General features: G+C 40.4%; 2 protein-coding genes across 2 annotated transcripts; both read left to right on the plus strand.

Annotated features, from left to right (window-relative positions):
- Nucleotides 1-811: 811 nt before the first annotated feature.
- Nucleotides 812-8,861, plus strand: LOC144527117 (uncharacterized). The gene is made up of 7 exons (XM_078265003.1): nt 812-1,018; nt 2,600-2,744; nt 3,163-3,258; nt 3,776-3,920; nt 5,028-5,173; nt 6,267-6,406; nt 8,087-8,861. Exons 1-7 carry the CDS (start codon nt 919-921, stop codon nt 8,233-8,235), a joined length of 921 nt encoding a protein of 306 aa, XP_078121129.1. The 5' UTR covers nt 812-918; the 3' UTR covers nt 8,236-8,861.
- A 1,950-nt stretch (nt 8,862-10,811) lies between these two features.
- On the plus strand, nt 10,812-15,792 carry LOC144527118 (actin-related protein 2/3 complex subunit 5-like). The gene is made up of 4 exons (XM_078265004.1): nt 10,812-11,085; nt 12,457-12,530; nt 13,849-14,025; nt 15,019-15,792. The coding sequence occupies exons 1-4, from the start codon at nt 10,947-10,949 to the stop codon at nt 15,079-15,081; spliced, it is 453 nt and encodes a 150-aa protein (XP_078121130.1). The 5' UTR covers nt 10,812-10,946; the 3' UTR covers nt 15,082-15,792.
- The last annotated feature ends 1,217 nt before the right edge of the window (nt 15,793-17,009 follow it).

Here is a 17,009-nt window from a genome sequence, read left to right on the forward strand (position 1 = left end):
ATTGGTAATATACTGACTGGACTCTTTGTTTCACAGCTTCTAAACATTAACAAACAATTGACTATTCTGTAAATACATAATCTATAGCCTTCTAACGTGGATATTTTAACATTAAAGTGAATTATCTTTTTAATCACATGTACTTCGAGAGTATAGTTTGGGTTTGTGGTGGCGCCTGTATTTCCACTATTTAACCTGTAGAGGACGCCATAACGCCTCAAATGCACATCTGCCTAAAACCCTCAAAACTCATTTTGACAGTGAAGAAAAAACCCTTTTACTGCCTTTAGGTCCAGTGATCACTGTTACTGTATCTAAAATGGGTGTAGTCATACATGGGAAAAGGTTATTTTTTATTTATTTTTTTTATTGACAAAAAAACAAACTCTCGTAGGGGAAAGAGAATATAGGCTACATGCGTAGATACGATACAAATGTTGTCAATGTACAAGAAAGAATTACCTAAGCAAAAAAAACAAAGAAGAAACCACACAAGGGCGAGATTAATCAAAACAGTCGTTTCCTAGATATGGCATTACACATTTCTCTTGCAATTTTACTAGATTTGATCTTTTTCAGTGAGGAAAAAAAACTATTTAAAATCATTCATAAACCATGAACAAAGGAAGGCTTTAAAACATCTCCACTTACTGCAATGGATATGATATTTACCCATAAGAATAATCATATTGACTAAATCTGATTGTTTGGGAAAAGGTTGAAGTCTGAGCACTAATGTTTGTGTTTTACAATGTCAGGCAGTGGGCGTTCACAAAGCACGGAAAGGCGTCGTTTGGTTCCGTTAGTTTGGTTCTCGCCACCCTGGCAGTCAGTGATAGCTGACCAGTATAACGCCATAGACCAGCATCGGACCAACACGCTCACGGTACCCGGACGAGAAGCAGCAAGCCACCTAACATGAAGGACAACAGTTTGCCCCGAATTGTGGTTATTATCTTGTGCACGGTGGTTTTTATCGCCGTTTTAATTGTTAACGCTTTGGCTGGAGCGGGCAGAGGTAAGTTAAAAATAACGCTATTCAGACACTTTTTTTTTATTGCGCCAAGTTAACGTTACAGCTGAAGTTTTTTTGAATCGTTTTAACACTGGCGCATTCAACGTAACATTGTTTGCAACACGTTACATTTGGCATTTATTACATGTGTTTCTCATTTATTCAACTGTGTTTTCACTGGTTACGAAACTGTTTTCCCTGGGAGGGAGACTCCCAGACACCAGCTAGTTAATGACGCATCGGTGGAAACTCGTTAACTTGTTGCGTAGCTAACGGTCATTAGCTAGAGTAATGTAAAATCACGGCGGAAAAAAAACTACTTTTAATTTGCGGTGACGTTTACTCACAGAGGGAAACATGCGCGTATGGTCGGTTCACCCAAATTACATAGCTAGCCGTTTTCTTACTTTACTCTCAATGTTGGTGGATCCAACAATTTAGCCAGTCGGGTGGAATGTCATTCATGGTGCTCACAGCAATCACAATGAGAATCCACAGCAACATATCTGGCAACAAAAATACATACAAAACTGTCCCAACAGCAAATTTGCGTTTCCTAGGATGGAGAAGGCATGAACCGCCCTACTAGTCCTCTGATTAGCTAGTATTCGTTGTCTTCTTTGGCTGGATTGGTTAGGTTTAGTTGGGGTAAAATTCTCCGCAGAATACCAAGCCAATCAGAGGCAGAGTAGGGCGGGACATGCCTTCGTCATCCTAGGAAAACGCAAATTCATCTACTGGTGCTCCTGTTGGTGGGGAAGTTATTAAAAAAAGAAGAAGAAATGACGACATCCATGGGTAGGGTGTGGCATAAACATATAATTAGCAACAGATGCATCATCAGACGTATTATAAAATGTCTATAATACTAGGAAGAAAGTACTGTGTGGAATTTGTTATTATTTTTTTAGTCATTTTACAGCGGCATGGCTCGCTCCTTTTTAGATTCTGTATCGCTAACGTATTTAAGTAATATGTCTGAAAATATTACACATAATATATCAGAATCATAAAGGGATTAATTTACAAGGAAGATACACTGGTTGTTGGTGCATACATAAACATGAATTTGAAATAAACAAACAATAAATGCAGAAACAAATACATTTTATGTTTCAAGATTTTTGGACTTGGAAAACAAATGTACTTTCTGCCAAACTGACCAAGAAAGTATAATTCACAAACGTAATCCAACATGCCATATTGGATTACATTTTGGAAAGACTTTTAGTTTTTACTATTATTGAAGCAGGGATCAACAATAAATAAGGGTTGCCCGATGGCCCCCGGGCAGGTAAAACTCCACGTCCAACATACACACACCATTTTCATGAGATCAGTCTGCCACGTCGAGCAAGTAAATAGAACAACTCAGCTACTGACGTATCAGACGGGATGGATCCAATTCTTTTTGTCTTTACACATCCAGTACACATTTTGCTTCACTTGCCCTACAGATCCTTCCTGGTGGCTGCTACCCCCCCCCCCCCCCCCCCCCCACACACACACACACACACACACACACCAGTCACTGTTGGACTGTTTTTAACGGCCTCATGACTGAACGTTTCTGTTGTTTTCCAGGTCCTTTCCATTCCTCTGCAGGTAATGTATCAGGCCGCTATGAGACAGACATCACTCCAGCTGGCTGGACCTTCTCTATCTGGGGTGTTATCTATACCTGGCTCACCCTGATGGTCCTATACCTCACTACATATGTATTCAGAGGGTAGGCTTGCATCAACACACTGTAGTCATACTAGACATTTACACATGCAGATTTAACAATAAACTGGCTATATTAGCCCATATATACAACCCCTCCCTCCCTCCCTCCCTCCTTCCCCCATCATGGACTGAGGTCTAACTTAATACTTGAACAATGGCTGTAACCCTATTACTTCAAACCTGTAATATTGACTGTTGATTTGTGTCTATCCTACTGTCTACTTTATTCCCTTTATAATGCCCATATTTAATGCTGTCTTTTTTTAAACTTTACCCTTGCACTGCTATAGTTTTTATATTACTATGTCTACATTATTCTTTTATATTTATCTATCTATATCTATCTAATTCATTCATTCATCTGATAGTCAGAGCAGCATGCAGATGAAACTGCTGTCTCTCTCTCTTCCTGTGAACAGATCCTGGGCTCAGTGTCTGCTGCCCTACTCCTTCTATTTTTGCTGGCTGTCCAACATGGTGATGAACATGACATGGTTGCTGCTGTGGGATAGAGAGTATGTCTGCTACTTTTACTGATCACTTTATTCATTTGCACAGAAAAAAACAAACAAACTTAAAGACAACAACGGCAAGGAAAACGAAGTGTAATGTGGACCTGTGGATGAGTGTATTAGACATTACCGTTTAAAAGAGAATCTGCAGATGTGTGCCAAACGCTTTTGCCCATTTTCTATGAACCACTGTCATAATTCATGTGCTCAATTAGGTTATAAGTCAGTTATTACACAGTGGAATTTGTTTGACTGCATCTGAGAAATGTATGAATCAAGACACTTTTAGGCCACCGCATGTTCCAGTTAACTTTGATGAAGTGAAAACACACAGTGAGAGGGTCAGTGAGAAATACAATTATGAACCTGAAAATTAGCATAATATGAGGTCTTTAAGTCGAGGAAGTTGCCGAATACTCGAGGCAGAATCCATTTTATCACCTCCTGAAATGTGCACTTGTAATGAAACGATTGATCTTGAGATGCTGCTCCTCTCTTTTTGTCTTCCTCTGTGTCGCAGGTTGATGCTAGCAGCTCTGGTTGTATTAATCCTGATGGCGATCACCAACTACACTGCTTTGTTCTTCTGTTGCTTTGCCACCGACTACTACGGCCTCTGGTTACAGACATACCATCGCAAAGACCTGGCCTGTCTCCGAATATTGGTACGTGTTCAAATTAGTTTATTCGGATAAACCCCTTGAGACGTATCATCTCGTTTTGGAGGGGGTCCCAACATAGAAATATAATCATAACACAACAAAAGAGAAGTGACAGAAAATAGAAATACAATTATCGAGCCGACAACGTACATACAACATGCATAAGGCCGGCTTCACCCTGCCTGCGTGGCGTGAGCGTGGCGTTTTCTATGTCTTTACACACCAGAAACGTGTCTGACGCGGCGCTGCTGCTGCTGCTGCTGCTATCCTTGTCTGTACACGTATGTTTCCCATTGATAAAATGAAATGCGAAACATGGATATAGACTGATTGGATTACAGCAAAGACAACGTCGGCAGTACTGACGGCAAAATAGGCTACAGAATATCTTGTTCTGTATTGACAGGTGCAATTTTTTTTTATTACATTTATATATGCATTAATGTCATTTATTAAATGTGTTTGTGTCAAACTGACACACAAACATCTTTTCGTGTTCTATGTTGCCTGGAAACGCTTCCAACGCGCTTGCGTGTCACGTGAAAAATAGGCGTTGGTCCTATTTCTAGCATGGACGTGTTTTCGGCGCGGCTCTAACCTGTTAACATGGGAGCCGAAATAAAAACGGACACGCCACGCAGCTGACACGCTCACGCCACGCAGCCAGTGTGCAGGAGGCCTAAGTTCATCAAAACATTACAACCACTAGGTGGCCAAAATGGCCAATAACAAATAAACACAAAAAGTGTGAGTGGATCACCAACTACAGGCGGATATAAACATGATATACATATATATATATATATATATATATATATATATATATATATATATATATATATATATATATATATATATATATATAAAAGTGTATATGGACAGATGGTACATTAGTAGAGCTGCAAATAACAGTTATTTTCATAGGTGATACATCTGTTGATTATTTTCTCGATTAGTTGTTTAGTCTCCAAAAAGTCAGAAGCTGTCGATCAGTGTGATCAACTGTTAACATTAGTTGGCAGACTGCGTTTGCTCTTTATTCACTATATTGCTGATGAGTCTCAATAGTTAAGGAATGTCCCCTGTGCTCCCAAATGTTCATATGTCCAGGTCCAGAACGGTTTGGCTCTCTACACCACGTGGACTTCCATCGCTTCTCTGATCAACTTTTCGTTGGTTCTCCACCTGTGGGGGGTGGACCGGAGCACGGCGGCAACGGCTTCTCTGTGCATCCTGTTTGCCGAGGTGGTTGGATGGTAAGCGTTGATTGGACAAGGTGACGTGATGGGCATTTGAAAAGTAGAAGAGCCATAGATGCGATACTAGCAGATTAGCTTTCTTTTAGTTCCGACAATGGCTATAGCATGAATCCATCACTTAAAGGACATATCCGGCGCAAAATGAACCTAGGGGTTAATAACACGTGTACCGAGTCGACCGTTCTCTGGGATCTGTTTTCATGCTAATCCAATGTGACCAGTTTTAGCGCTAACCGCTAATTAGCTTATGAAGCTATTCGTCGGGGCATCCGAAAGTAAAAAGAAATCGCTATTTCTACACCACTAACGAGGCTCAAAATAGCACCACACTTCCACGGTAGCATAATGAGGGTCCCTACATGTAAACGGAAGCATTGAGAACGTTACGGGAATACGAGAAGTACCTTTCACGTATACAGGCAGGCGCCATCTTGGGAAAACAGTCATGACCAGACGAACGCCGTGCACCGTGCATTGAAAGGGTCCTTCCAGAAAAATGAAAAAATGCCCAAAACAAAATTTTTTTTTTTTTTGTGATTGTTGCGGGCAAAGATCCTTGATTATGCGTCAAGTTTTCTTAACTTGCAAAAGCTGCGGTTTCATCGTGTCTTCATCGCGAGGTTTGCAGCTTTTCGATGACGTTCACGTCGCGTAATCACGTCACTTCATAACGTTTCCATGGCAACGGGAAAATGGCTGCTCTTGTGTGAAGTAAACGCAACATTTTTCAACTTTCTGCTAAGATATATGTGTGACTTTTTTTGCAACGAAAATGCGGGGATTATGAAATCATGCAAGCCCCGCATATTTTGCACGGAAATCGGCAATTTATGCGGCGAAAGTGCGCTCCCCCCGCATAATCACGTTTTTCTGGAAGGACTGATGGAAAAGTTGAATAAACTTGATACATGTTACTAAAGACAGCAGCTACTAAGGGAAGCTTCAGTGCAGAACGTCTGGTATCGGTATCAACCTTAGATTTTCTTATTCAAGTCATCAGCAACATCACGTGGGATATAATCTATAGAGGTATTGCACTCTATACATACATTTTCCCATTGGTTAATGATTGCTTTGTCTGTGTGTGCAGGTTTGTTCTTGAGAACTGGGTGCTGGACCGTTGGGTGCGTAACATCCTGACAGTGTACCCTGTGGTGATCGTGGCTCTGGTTGGGAACATCTTCAAGCATTTTAAGCCAGCTCATCCCACTCCAAATTCTGTGTTTATGGGTGAGTGTAACATAACGGTACCGTCCGCTACCACGGCGGGATCACTACAACTGTGATTTCCCCAGCGACAGCCCTACTTACCTCTTCATAGCAGAGCCTAACAAGCTAAATATTTATCTGGCATCTGACTTTATCTTGCACTTAGTTGACTGTTGGACAGAACAGTCCAAATCCATACAAACTGTATCAATGGAATTTGCCTACAGTGACGTGTTGCCTTTTTATACTACCTAAAATGATTTCCATTGAAGGTCCCATGGCATAATAACATTAATATGAGTTCCCCAGCCTGCCTATGGTCCCCCAGTGGCTAGAAATGGTGATAGGTGTAAACCGAGCCCTGGGTATCCTGCTCTGCCTTTGAGAAAATGAAAGCTCAGATGGGCCGATCTGGAATCTTCTCCTTATGAGGTCATAAGGAGGAAGGTTATCTTCCCTTTCTCTGCTTTGCCCACCCAGAGAATTTGTCCCGCCCATGAGAAAGAGAGAGACATCATGGCTTGCAAAAGAGCGAAGCATGGCAGTTGGTCAGGGCCACACCCCCACCCTCCACCTTGCCCCCCCCCCTCTCTCCTCCTCAATAGCATTTAAAGCTACAGACACAGAAATGGCACGTCCTAAGGAAAGCTCATTGTGGGACTGGCTCTAGTGGCTGGAATTCTGCACCAAGGCTGAATTTCGGGAAAGAGACTTCAGATACAGTATTAGGGGACCACTAAGGTCTATAAAAAAGAGACTTCAGATACAGTATTAGGGGACCACTAAGGTCTATATAAAAGAGACTTCAGATACAGTATTAGGGGACCACTAAGGTCTATATAAAAAGAGACTTCAGATACAGTATTAGGGGACCACTAAGGCCTATATAAAAGAGACTTCAGATACAGTATTAGGGGACCACTAAGGTCTATATAAAAGAGACTTCAGATACAGTATTAGGGGACCACTAAGGTCTATATAAAAGAGACTTCAGATACAGTATTAGGGGACCACTAAGGTCTATATAAAAGAGACTTCAGATACAGTATTAGGGGACCACTAAGGCCTATATAAAAGAGACTTCAGATACAGTATTAGGGGACCACTAAGGTCTATATAAAAGAGACTTCAGATACAGTATTAGGGGACCACTAAGGCCTATATAAAAGCATCCAAAAAGCACCATGTCATGGGACCTTTAATGTTGGAGGTAGGGATAGACCGATACTGGTTTTTCAAGGCTGATATTGATACCAATTATTAGTAGTAAATGAAACCGATATTTAGAGTGAAAATGCAAATCTTTAAGTCAAAAATAAGATTTTGGAATGTTACAAACTCCAACACAAAACTTTGTTTAAATGCTTTAAGCAATTATTTAATAAATTAAAAACTTTCAACATAATACACAGTAACGGAGAGTCAGATAGTGTTGTGGGCGGGACATTAAGTCAGACTCAGTGGTGAGTGAAACCGAAGCAGAGAGACAGACACAGAGCTGGAGCCGAGCCAAAGTAGACCACTTTTTAATTCATTAACTTCATCGGTTATCAGGCAAATAAAACACAGACACAGATAATCTGCAAACTGCCAAAAAGTGGACCGATAAATGGTCTATCCCTACTTGGAAGGTGACTTAAGTTTTGGTGGCTGACCCAATCACCCACTGTTACATTTTCTTTTTCTTTTGTGTCCAATCAGTTGTACTGCTGGTGTTAGCATGTGTCCTGCTGGTGTCCCGACTCTGTACCGTCATCTGGAGAAACAAATGGCGGCCTCTCCACTCCCCAGGCTCTGCACGGCTGATGATATCACCCCTTGATGGCAGTAAATTCAAGATCTTTTCTTAAACAACAGAAACTTGTACATTTCCTCCTGTCCCGCTCTCAGGCCACTTTCACACAAGCCTCTGCAATGCTCCACTAGGTTTCAAACTCATGAAGGTGTTTAACTAGTCATGGATTTGCATAGACAACATGGATAAGAACTGTATTTCTTTAAATAGACTGGCTTGAAAAAGAAAGTGTTCAGAGTCTGTAATGGGAAGGCAAGAAAACATCTCTTTTCTCAAACTGCAATTTAGACAATGCAAGACTTTCTTTGAAATATGAATAAACTACTATGACTGTTTGCCACTACTTACCATTAATTATTGCCTATTTGTAAAGCACTTTTTATACAAATACATGCGTGTGCATTTTGTTATCATGTTTTGTATGGCTATTTTAAGGCCGTTTTATTGTTGCTTTCATTGCTTTCTTTATTTGTGTATCCATTCAGTGACAATAGACCATATACTGTCAATATAATGTATGTTGGCTTTTATACATTATCATTTTAATAAAATAGGAGCTTTTTGCTGAAAATTAAAGCATTCTTTTAAACATCTAATTCTGTATGATTTTTCTGAAGAAATGTATAAAATCAACTGCAAAAACACTATTTGGCTGAAATGTACAGTAAAGATATATCGGTTCATGGAGTGTGTTTATTTATAGAACCGGAACAGACAGATTACTGAAACAAAGATTAGACATTCCTCGCTTGTATAACGACGAGTCAATGCAGAGGTGCAGTCACTTATGGATTTACATTGCCAGACTTATCTGTACAGCGCTGTGGAGTAAGGTCTGGCTACACCACAGATGCCTTCTGTTATTAAAAAAAAGTCATCCAAAAGGTCATGTATAGTATGTAGAAAAAAGTCATAGTATAGCATGTCGAAAAAAAGCCATAGTATAGTATGTTGAAAAAAGTCATAGCATGTCAAAAGAAGTCATAGTATAATACGTAAAAGAAAGTCATGAAAAAGGTCACTGTATAGTATGTCGAAATAAAATCCTAGAAAAGTCATAGTATAGCATGTCGAAAAAATTCTAAGTATAGTATCTCGAAAAAAAAGTAATTGTACAGTATCTTGAAGTCTTAGTATAGCATGTAGACAAAAAGTCATGAAAAATTCATAGTATAGTATGTCAAAAAAAGTCATGGTATAGTTTGTCATCAAAAAGTAATAAAAAAGTCATAGTATAGTATGTCGAAGAAGTGATAAAAAGTCATATAGTATGTAAAAAAAAAAAAAGTCATAATATAGTCTGTTGAAAAACGTCATAAAAGTAAGCAAGTAGTACTCATAGTATAGCATGTCAAAAAAAAGTCATAGTATAGTACGTTAAAAAAAGTCATGAAAAAGGTCGTATAGTATGTCGAAATAAAGTCATAGAGAAGTCATAGTATAGCATGTCGAAAAAATTCAAAGTATAGTATCTTGAAAAAAGTCATGAAAACTCAGTATAGTATCTCGAAAAAAAAGTAATTGTACAGTATCTGGAAAAGTCATAGTATAGCATGTAGACAAAAGTCATGAAAAATTCATAGTATAGTATGTCAAAAAAAGCCATAAAAAAGTGGAAGTGATAAAAAGTCATATTATAGTATGTAAAAAAAAAAAAAACGTCATAAAAGTAAAAAAAAGTAAGCAAGTAGTACTCATAGTATAGCATGTCGAAAAAGGTCATAGCATAGTATGTCAAAACAAAGTAATAAAAAAGTCAATAGTATGTCAAAGAACGTCTGGAAGAACATACAAACTCCACACATAAAGGTCCAGCCCGGACTGGGGATCGAGCAAAGGTTAAGAGTCTGCAGTGCCTGTTTGCTGGTGCTAGCTGGAGCTGTGCTAACCATTGAGCCACCATACAACCAGTCATGACATAGCATTGTGCTTGTGGGCTTGGCGTCACGGCTCTATGGATTCATAGTTTACTATATTTTTACATATCGAAAAAAAATGATACAAAAGTCATAGTAAATGTCAAAGAAAGTCTAAAAGAACATGTAAACTCTACACAAAAAGGTCCAGCCCGGACTGGGGATCAAACCAAGGGTCATAGTCCGCAGTGTTTATTTGCTGGTGCCAGGAGCTGTGTTAGAACTACTGAGCATTCATGCCACCAAATATATTTTGAGTTCTAACAAATTCATGGCATAGTTTGTCCAAAAAAAGTCATTAAAAATAGGCATAGTATAGTATGTCAAAGAAAGTCTGGAAGAACATACAAACTCCAAAAGAGCTCAACATTTTGATATTTGAATGGTTTTTTGTAGCTGAAAGTATGCAGAAGTAGTAGGCGACAGAAAGTCATACGGAAGAATCGGAAAACCATTTTTAACGATTTGTTTGGGGGCATTTCAGCCTTTAATGGAAAGGAACGCTAGATATGAGAGAGGGAAGACATGCAGGAAATTGTCCAGGTCGGACTCGAACCCTAAACCTTCAGCGTCGAGGAACACACCTCTATATATTTGCGCTTGCTCTTCCAATTGAGCTAACCCGGCCACAGCAGTCACACTTTCAATTCACAATTCTCCAGTCCTTTGGGTGGCGGTAATGAAGCTGCGCACCACCAATATTTCCAAAGAGGTAAAAGAAGAGGAAGTGAAGAAGTGAGGAAGTGGTAGCGCTGGTGGAAAACGGACTACTGGGCAGCACAGTTGCTAGTATCTGCTGTCCATAATAACACCCGCTTTGCGTTGAACAATCTTTACTATCGTGTCCAAAATGTCTAAAAATGCACTTTCCGACCGGTTTAGAAAAGTAGACGTTGATGAATACGACGAGAATAAGTTTGTGGACGAGGAAGACGGAGGAGAGAACCAGGCTGGTCCGGACGATGCAGAAGTAGACGCTTTGCTCAGACAATATCCTTTAACTTGAAGTAACGTTAAGTTAACGTTCCTTAAAAACGGTAAGTCTTGTCAGACAGGGGGCACAAACTAGCCCACAACACCATAACACGTTTCTGTCCTATTGACCTGAGGCGTTACAATAGATTGGAGGGCTAAAAGAAGGGCAGAATATGGATTGAAGGTAATATTTATACTCTCATTCAAATTGTTTTAAATTATAGTCATGTTATGAGACATGGGGGACATTTATTTGGCAGTTCGCACAACGGTGAGTAATTAAAAAATATAACGTTAAGTTGTCATAGTAGCAGCATTTCCGGGTGTCATTTCACCGGGTGTGGTCGCTTCACTAGTTGCCAGTAAAAATGAGTTGATAGATGTAACTTTAGTGTTTTTTTTTTGTTTTTAAAGTTATTTTTATTGGTATTTTGGTAACTTTGTTGTTTTAACCAGACTTTATTTTTGATTTTGTGTGTGTGTGTGTGTGTGTGTTTGTGTGTGTGTGTGTGTGTGTTCTTGTTTAACTATATTCGTGGGGTCCCAAAACCAGGAATACAGTATACTTGTGGGGTCCGGACAGCTTTGTGGGGCCAAAATGCTGGACCCCACAAGTTTAAAGGGCTGTTTGAGGGTTAAGACTTGGTTTTAGGATTAGGGTCTAGGGAATGCATTATGTCAATGATGGGTCCCCACAAAGATGTGTGTGTGTGTGTGTGTGTGTGTGTGTGTGTGTGTGTGAGTGAGAGAGAGAGAGATATAAATGTGCAGACAAAGTTTAAGACTTTTTAGGGGAACGGAGCAAAGATACAAGCATCTCTCTGGTAAATCAAACACTGTGTATAACCTATTGTATACCACAATGAGGCATTATTATTATTATTATTATTACAACGTTATTTCCAACATACTTTTTTCGTGAAACAGAAATATTGTTCTGCTGTATTTTCAAGCTGGTTAAAAAAACTCAATACTTGGAACACAATACAAGCATATGTGAGAAGGGAAACACAAATGAAAACAGCAACGGAGCTCAAACACAAGTCAAGGAGGCTTCTGTTTTACAGATGAAAATACTTCAGATCTGTCTGGTTCCCCCTCACTTGAGGATCTGAAAATGTCCAGGCGATGCTCAGTTAGCCAAGACATCAGTCAAATGCAAAATATGACGAAGCTCCTGTTCACGTTTTAGCCTGCATTTTTTTGATCTATTCCCTCAGTGTTTTTCTTTTTAGTTATTCTTCGGAGACCAAAGGAGGATGCTGTGGTGGCAGCGTACCATGTAGAAAACACTTTCTCTCATTTCTTTAGATTAATTCAGTAGAGTAATGTGATGTACATGTATCTCTGTCACTGGAACTGTGTAGTCCTTGACTTGTTTTGTAAGGGGAACATGAATGCAGCTCTCCAAGCAGTGCTAAAGAATCCTCCAATCAACACCAAGAACCAGGTCGCCAAGGTATGTAACATTCTTTACTAAGTGCAATAACAATCTCAGAATGTGATGATGGAGAAAGTGCCTCTCCACTTTGAGTCCTCGAAGCACGATGTGAGGAAAATATTAGAGATGGCCCGATACCATTTTTTGCTTCCGGATACCGATTCTGATACCTGAACTTGCGTATCGGCCGATACAGAGTACCGATCAGATACCAGTGTGTCATATATTTTAACAACTGTATACTACTATCCCTGTATGGATGTGATATTATTTCTATCTTTGTTGTCGGTCTGGCTCAGGTTAAACTCTTTGTGAAACATGAACGCCCCAGAACGTTCTTTTATTCTCCAGTTTGACAGTCAGTCATAACGGAAAAAGAACATAAATAAACTACTTTAACGTATGTTCTTTTATTGAACAAATTGAACATTGAATTGACAATAACAGGCACTACTAAAAAAGAATGACGTATACACTTTAAAGTGCAGTTTTCTACTGTTATTTTCTTTCAACTAACACAAAAAAAATCTCGTAGTGTCTATCGCGATATGTCGCGACCTTTCCCGATATGTATATTGCGCCAGTGATACGAGACATTCAACCCATTACAGCATTTATGAGCAAACTTGTGTATTTGTCTGCATGTATTGATTGTTTTTGTTTGGAAATGTACCATTTGTTAGTATAAGTAGAATGCTTACAAATGTGTCAAAATGATTTATTATTCATTTAATTGTAAGTGATAGCACAAGCAGGGTGGATTTAGTGTTTCGGTTGGTTATGGCATTTCCTGTGACAAAAGGATATGGGGGCTGTGGAGGGGCTGTCTATGCCAATTATCCAGTCACATATTAGATACATCAGCAGATGCTACAGCATGCGAAAAGCCGTTTATTAACGTAAAAAGGTAGTATGTGAGCGGGAAAGGAATGGAAGATGGGAGAACACGTACACAGGATTATTGTCACGGTGACATTAGAGATCCTCTTTTACTTCTCCAGCTCTTTACATCTTCTGTTGTTAATGCCTGTAATCAGGGTCCAGAATTAGCACCATCCACAAGCCAAACGCTGCTAAACTATCTAAGTGGCCGGTAGATTTTCTTCACTCACTAGCCAAAAATCAACGGTAATCTATTGAGCGGCTGGTACAATTTGAACATTTCCTAGCCGTGTGTGTGTGTGTGTGTGTCTGTGTGTCTGTCTGTGCGTAATAGTCTTTATTGTCATTGTACATGTACAATGAAATTGAATGCAGTCCTTTTCAGGAAAATAATAAATACATGTCCCTATAAAATATAAATATATAGCGTGTGTTTGTTTGCTTGTGTTGGTAGGAGCGAGCCGAGCAGCTGGTGGTCAAAGTGCTGAGCAGTTTTAAGAGCGGCGACATAGAGAAGGCCGTGGGCTCGCTGGACAAAGCTGGAGTGGACCTGCTGATGAAATACATCTACAGAGGCTTCGAAACCCCGTCAGACAACAGCAGCGCCGTGCTGCTGCAATGGCATGAAAAGGTACGCGGTTAGTCATTAATTATACAAACAAGCGTCCTTAAAAAGAAGCAAGAAATTGTTCTAGTTGGGGAAGTGTCATACGGCGAGCGCATAAGGAGAGGAAAGATTGCGAAAATCCTGATTTCATTTGGTGACATTACTACCGTGCAACAAAGAAATCTGTCAGGTGTTACACATACATTAACCGGAGCTTTAGACCAGGGATGCACCGAATCCAGGATTCAGCCTAATATTGGGCTTTTTGTCGGGGTTCGGTTTCTGCCGAACCTTAGAATTTTTTTTCCACCGAACCCTACGCTTGCACCACGCGCGCTACGCTGGTCGACGTAATGACGTCGACCAGCGTGCAGAATACCAGTTGTGCATGAAGGAATCTACAGACAGCAGCCAAAACGCAGCAACTTCAGGTACATTACATACATTAATGTGTTTACTGTGTTAATGGACTGAGGACGGGAGGAGGATTCGGTATTCGGATTCGGTATTTGGCCGAACCTCAAAAATCTGGATTCGGTGCATCCCTACTTTATCCTACACAACCGGTAGGAATCAGACCGGTTTAGAACGCAAATTTCGGTTCCACCTAATGTGTCGACTGAAATATTTTCCCTCGGTCGCTCCGAAACGGACGTAAAAATATCCCACTCTCTCTGTAGTCTACCGTTAGCTAGCTACTGTAAATGTAGGCTACTTTTCAAATGCCATATTTTCCCTCTGGGCTCACCGGAACGGACGTAAAAGCCTTTCTTTGATGTCATTTTTCATTTTTCCAAGAATCGGTTTAGGAATCGGAATCGTTTTTAAAAGTACTGTTCGGCATCGGAATCGTAAAAATCCAAACGATGCCCGACCCTAACCACAACTCAAATATATTTAGGATGTTTTCATAAACAGTTGGTGAATAGTTGAGAACAGATCAATGAATCTTTGCAGCTCTACACTGCACTACACCTATATCAGACTGTGTGTGTGTGTGTGTGTGTGTGTCCACAGGCTCTGGCGGTGGGAGGAGTGGGCTCTATTGTCAGAGTCCTGACTGCCAGGAAGACGGTCTGATCCTCGCAGAAAGTCCTTCTGCAAAACCGGCATTAGACAGTAATCTGGCCAAACACAAGATCACTAGGGCTTCCTGTTTTTTGGACATGATTCCTGTTTATTTTTATACTGAAGCTGAGTGCCCTCCGCACTTCTTTCCTCTGTTTTATTTTCTTCTTCTGCATTCATTGTTTTCAGTCACACCTCTGGAATTTAGAAGTGCTGACAGACAGACAGACAGACAGACAGACAGACAGACAGACAGACAGACAGACAGGTGCTGGCACCTTAAACTGTCTCTGTTTGTGTGTGTGTGTGTGTGTGTGTGTGTGCACCAGCCAACCATGCAGAGAGAACAGACACATTTCAGACGCTTCACTCGGACACATTCTCTCCAAAGCAGCGCTACGCTCTTTTTTTCCAAAACTGCCTCCCTGCTGCTCCGATGCCTCAGCGCTCCTCCTCTTCCTCTACTCTCCTTCTGTCCTCGTCCTCCTTTCTCTCTGAGTCATCCAGGTTGAGGAAATGGAAAAGTTTGCTCCTGGATGGACTGCCAGAGACTGGTTGACCTGTCCAGGGTGTTTTCCCTGCCTTTTGCCCAGTGCATGCTGGGATTGGAGTGCTTTTTTTTTTTTCCCTCGTTTTTTTCTACTTACACCACATTGTTGTGTGTAGCCTGGCTTTCAGGTTATACTACGTACATTTTTGAACAAAATAAAGTACTAAAGCCAAGGCTCTAATAAGTGTTTCCGTTTAATTCATGCAACAAATGCAACATTTCCTTATTTTCCCATTTGCTTTAAAGGTCCTATGACATGCTGCTTTCGGATGCTTTTATATAGGCCTTAGTGGTCCCCTAATACTGTATCTGAAGTCTCTTTTATATAGGCCTTAGTGGTCCCCTAATACTGTATCTGAAGTCTCTTTTATATAGACCTTAGTGGTCCTCTAATACTGTATCTGAAGTCTCTTTTATATAGGCCTTAGTGGTCCCCTAATACTGTATCTGAAGTCTCTTTTATATAGGCCTTAGTGGTCCCCCTAATACTGTATCTGAAGTCTCTTTTATATAGACCTTAGTGGTCCTCTAATACTGTATCTGAAGTCTCTTTTATATAGGCCTTAGTGGTCCCCTAATACTGTATCTGAAGTCTCTTTTATATAGGCCTTAGTGGTCCCCTAATACTGTATCTGAAGTCTCTTTTATATAGGCCTTAGTGGTCCCCTAATACTGTATCTGAAGTCTCTTTTATATAGACCTTAGTGGTCCCCTAATACTGTATCTGAAGTCTCTTTTATATAGACCTTAGTGGTCCCCTAATACTGTATCTGAAGTCTCTTTCCCGAAATTCAGCCTTGGTGCAGAATTACAGCCACTAGAGCCAGTTCCACAATGAGCTTTCCTTAGGATGTGCCATTTCTGTGTCTGTAGCTTTAAATGATATTAAGGAGGAGAGGGGGGGGGGGGGGCAGGGTGGGGGTGTGGCCTTGACCAACTGCCACTTTGCTCGTTTGCAAGCCATGATGTCTCTTTCTCATGGGTGGGCCAAATTCTCTGGGCGGGCAAATCAGAGATAGGGGAGGTAACCTTTACCCTTATGACCTCATAAGGAGAAGATTCCAGATCGGTCCATCTGAGCTTTCATTTTCTCAAAGGCAGAGCAGGATACCCAGGGCTCGGTTTACACCTATCACCATTTCTAGCCACTGGGGGACCATAGGCAGGCTGGGGGAACTCATATTAATGTTAAAAAAATCCTCATAGTGACATTTTCATGCCATGGGACCTTTAAGCTTATGTCTATAATTTATTAAAGACCACAAGAAAACATGCCCAAGCTACCAGCTAGCTAATATTGTCATTATGTATAACGACTATTTTCTTTGTCGATTATTTTCTCGATTAGTTGTTTGGTCTATAAAATGTCAGAAAAATGTCGATCCGTTTC

The sequence above is a fragment of the Sander vitreus genome, chromosome 12, assembly GCF_031162955.1.
Source record: "Sander vitreus isolate 19-12246 chromosome 12, sanVit1, whole genome shotgun sequence".
Taxonomy (NCBI): domain Eukaryota; kingdom Metazoa; phylum Chordata; class Actinopteri; order Perciformes; family Percidae; genus Sander; species Sander vitreus.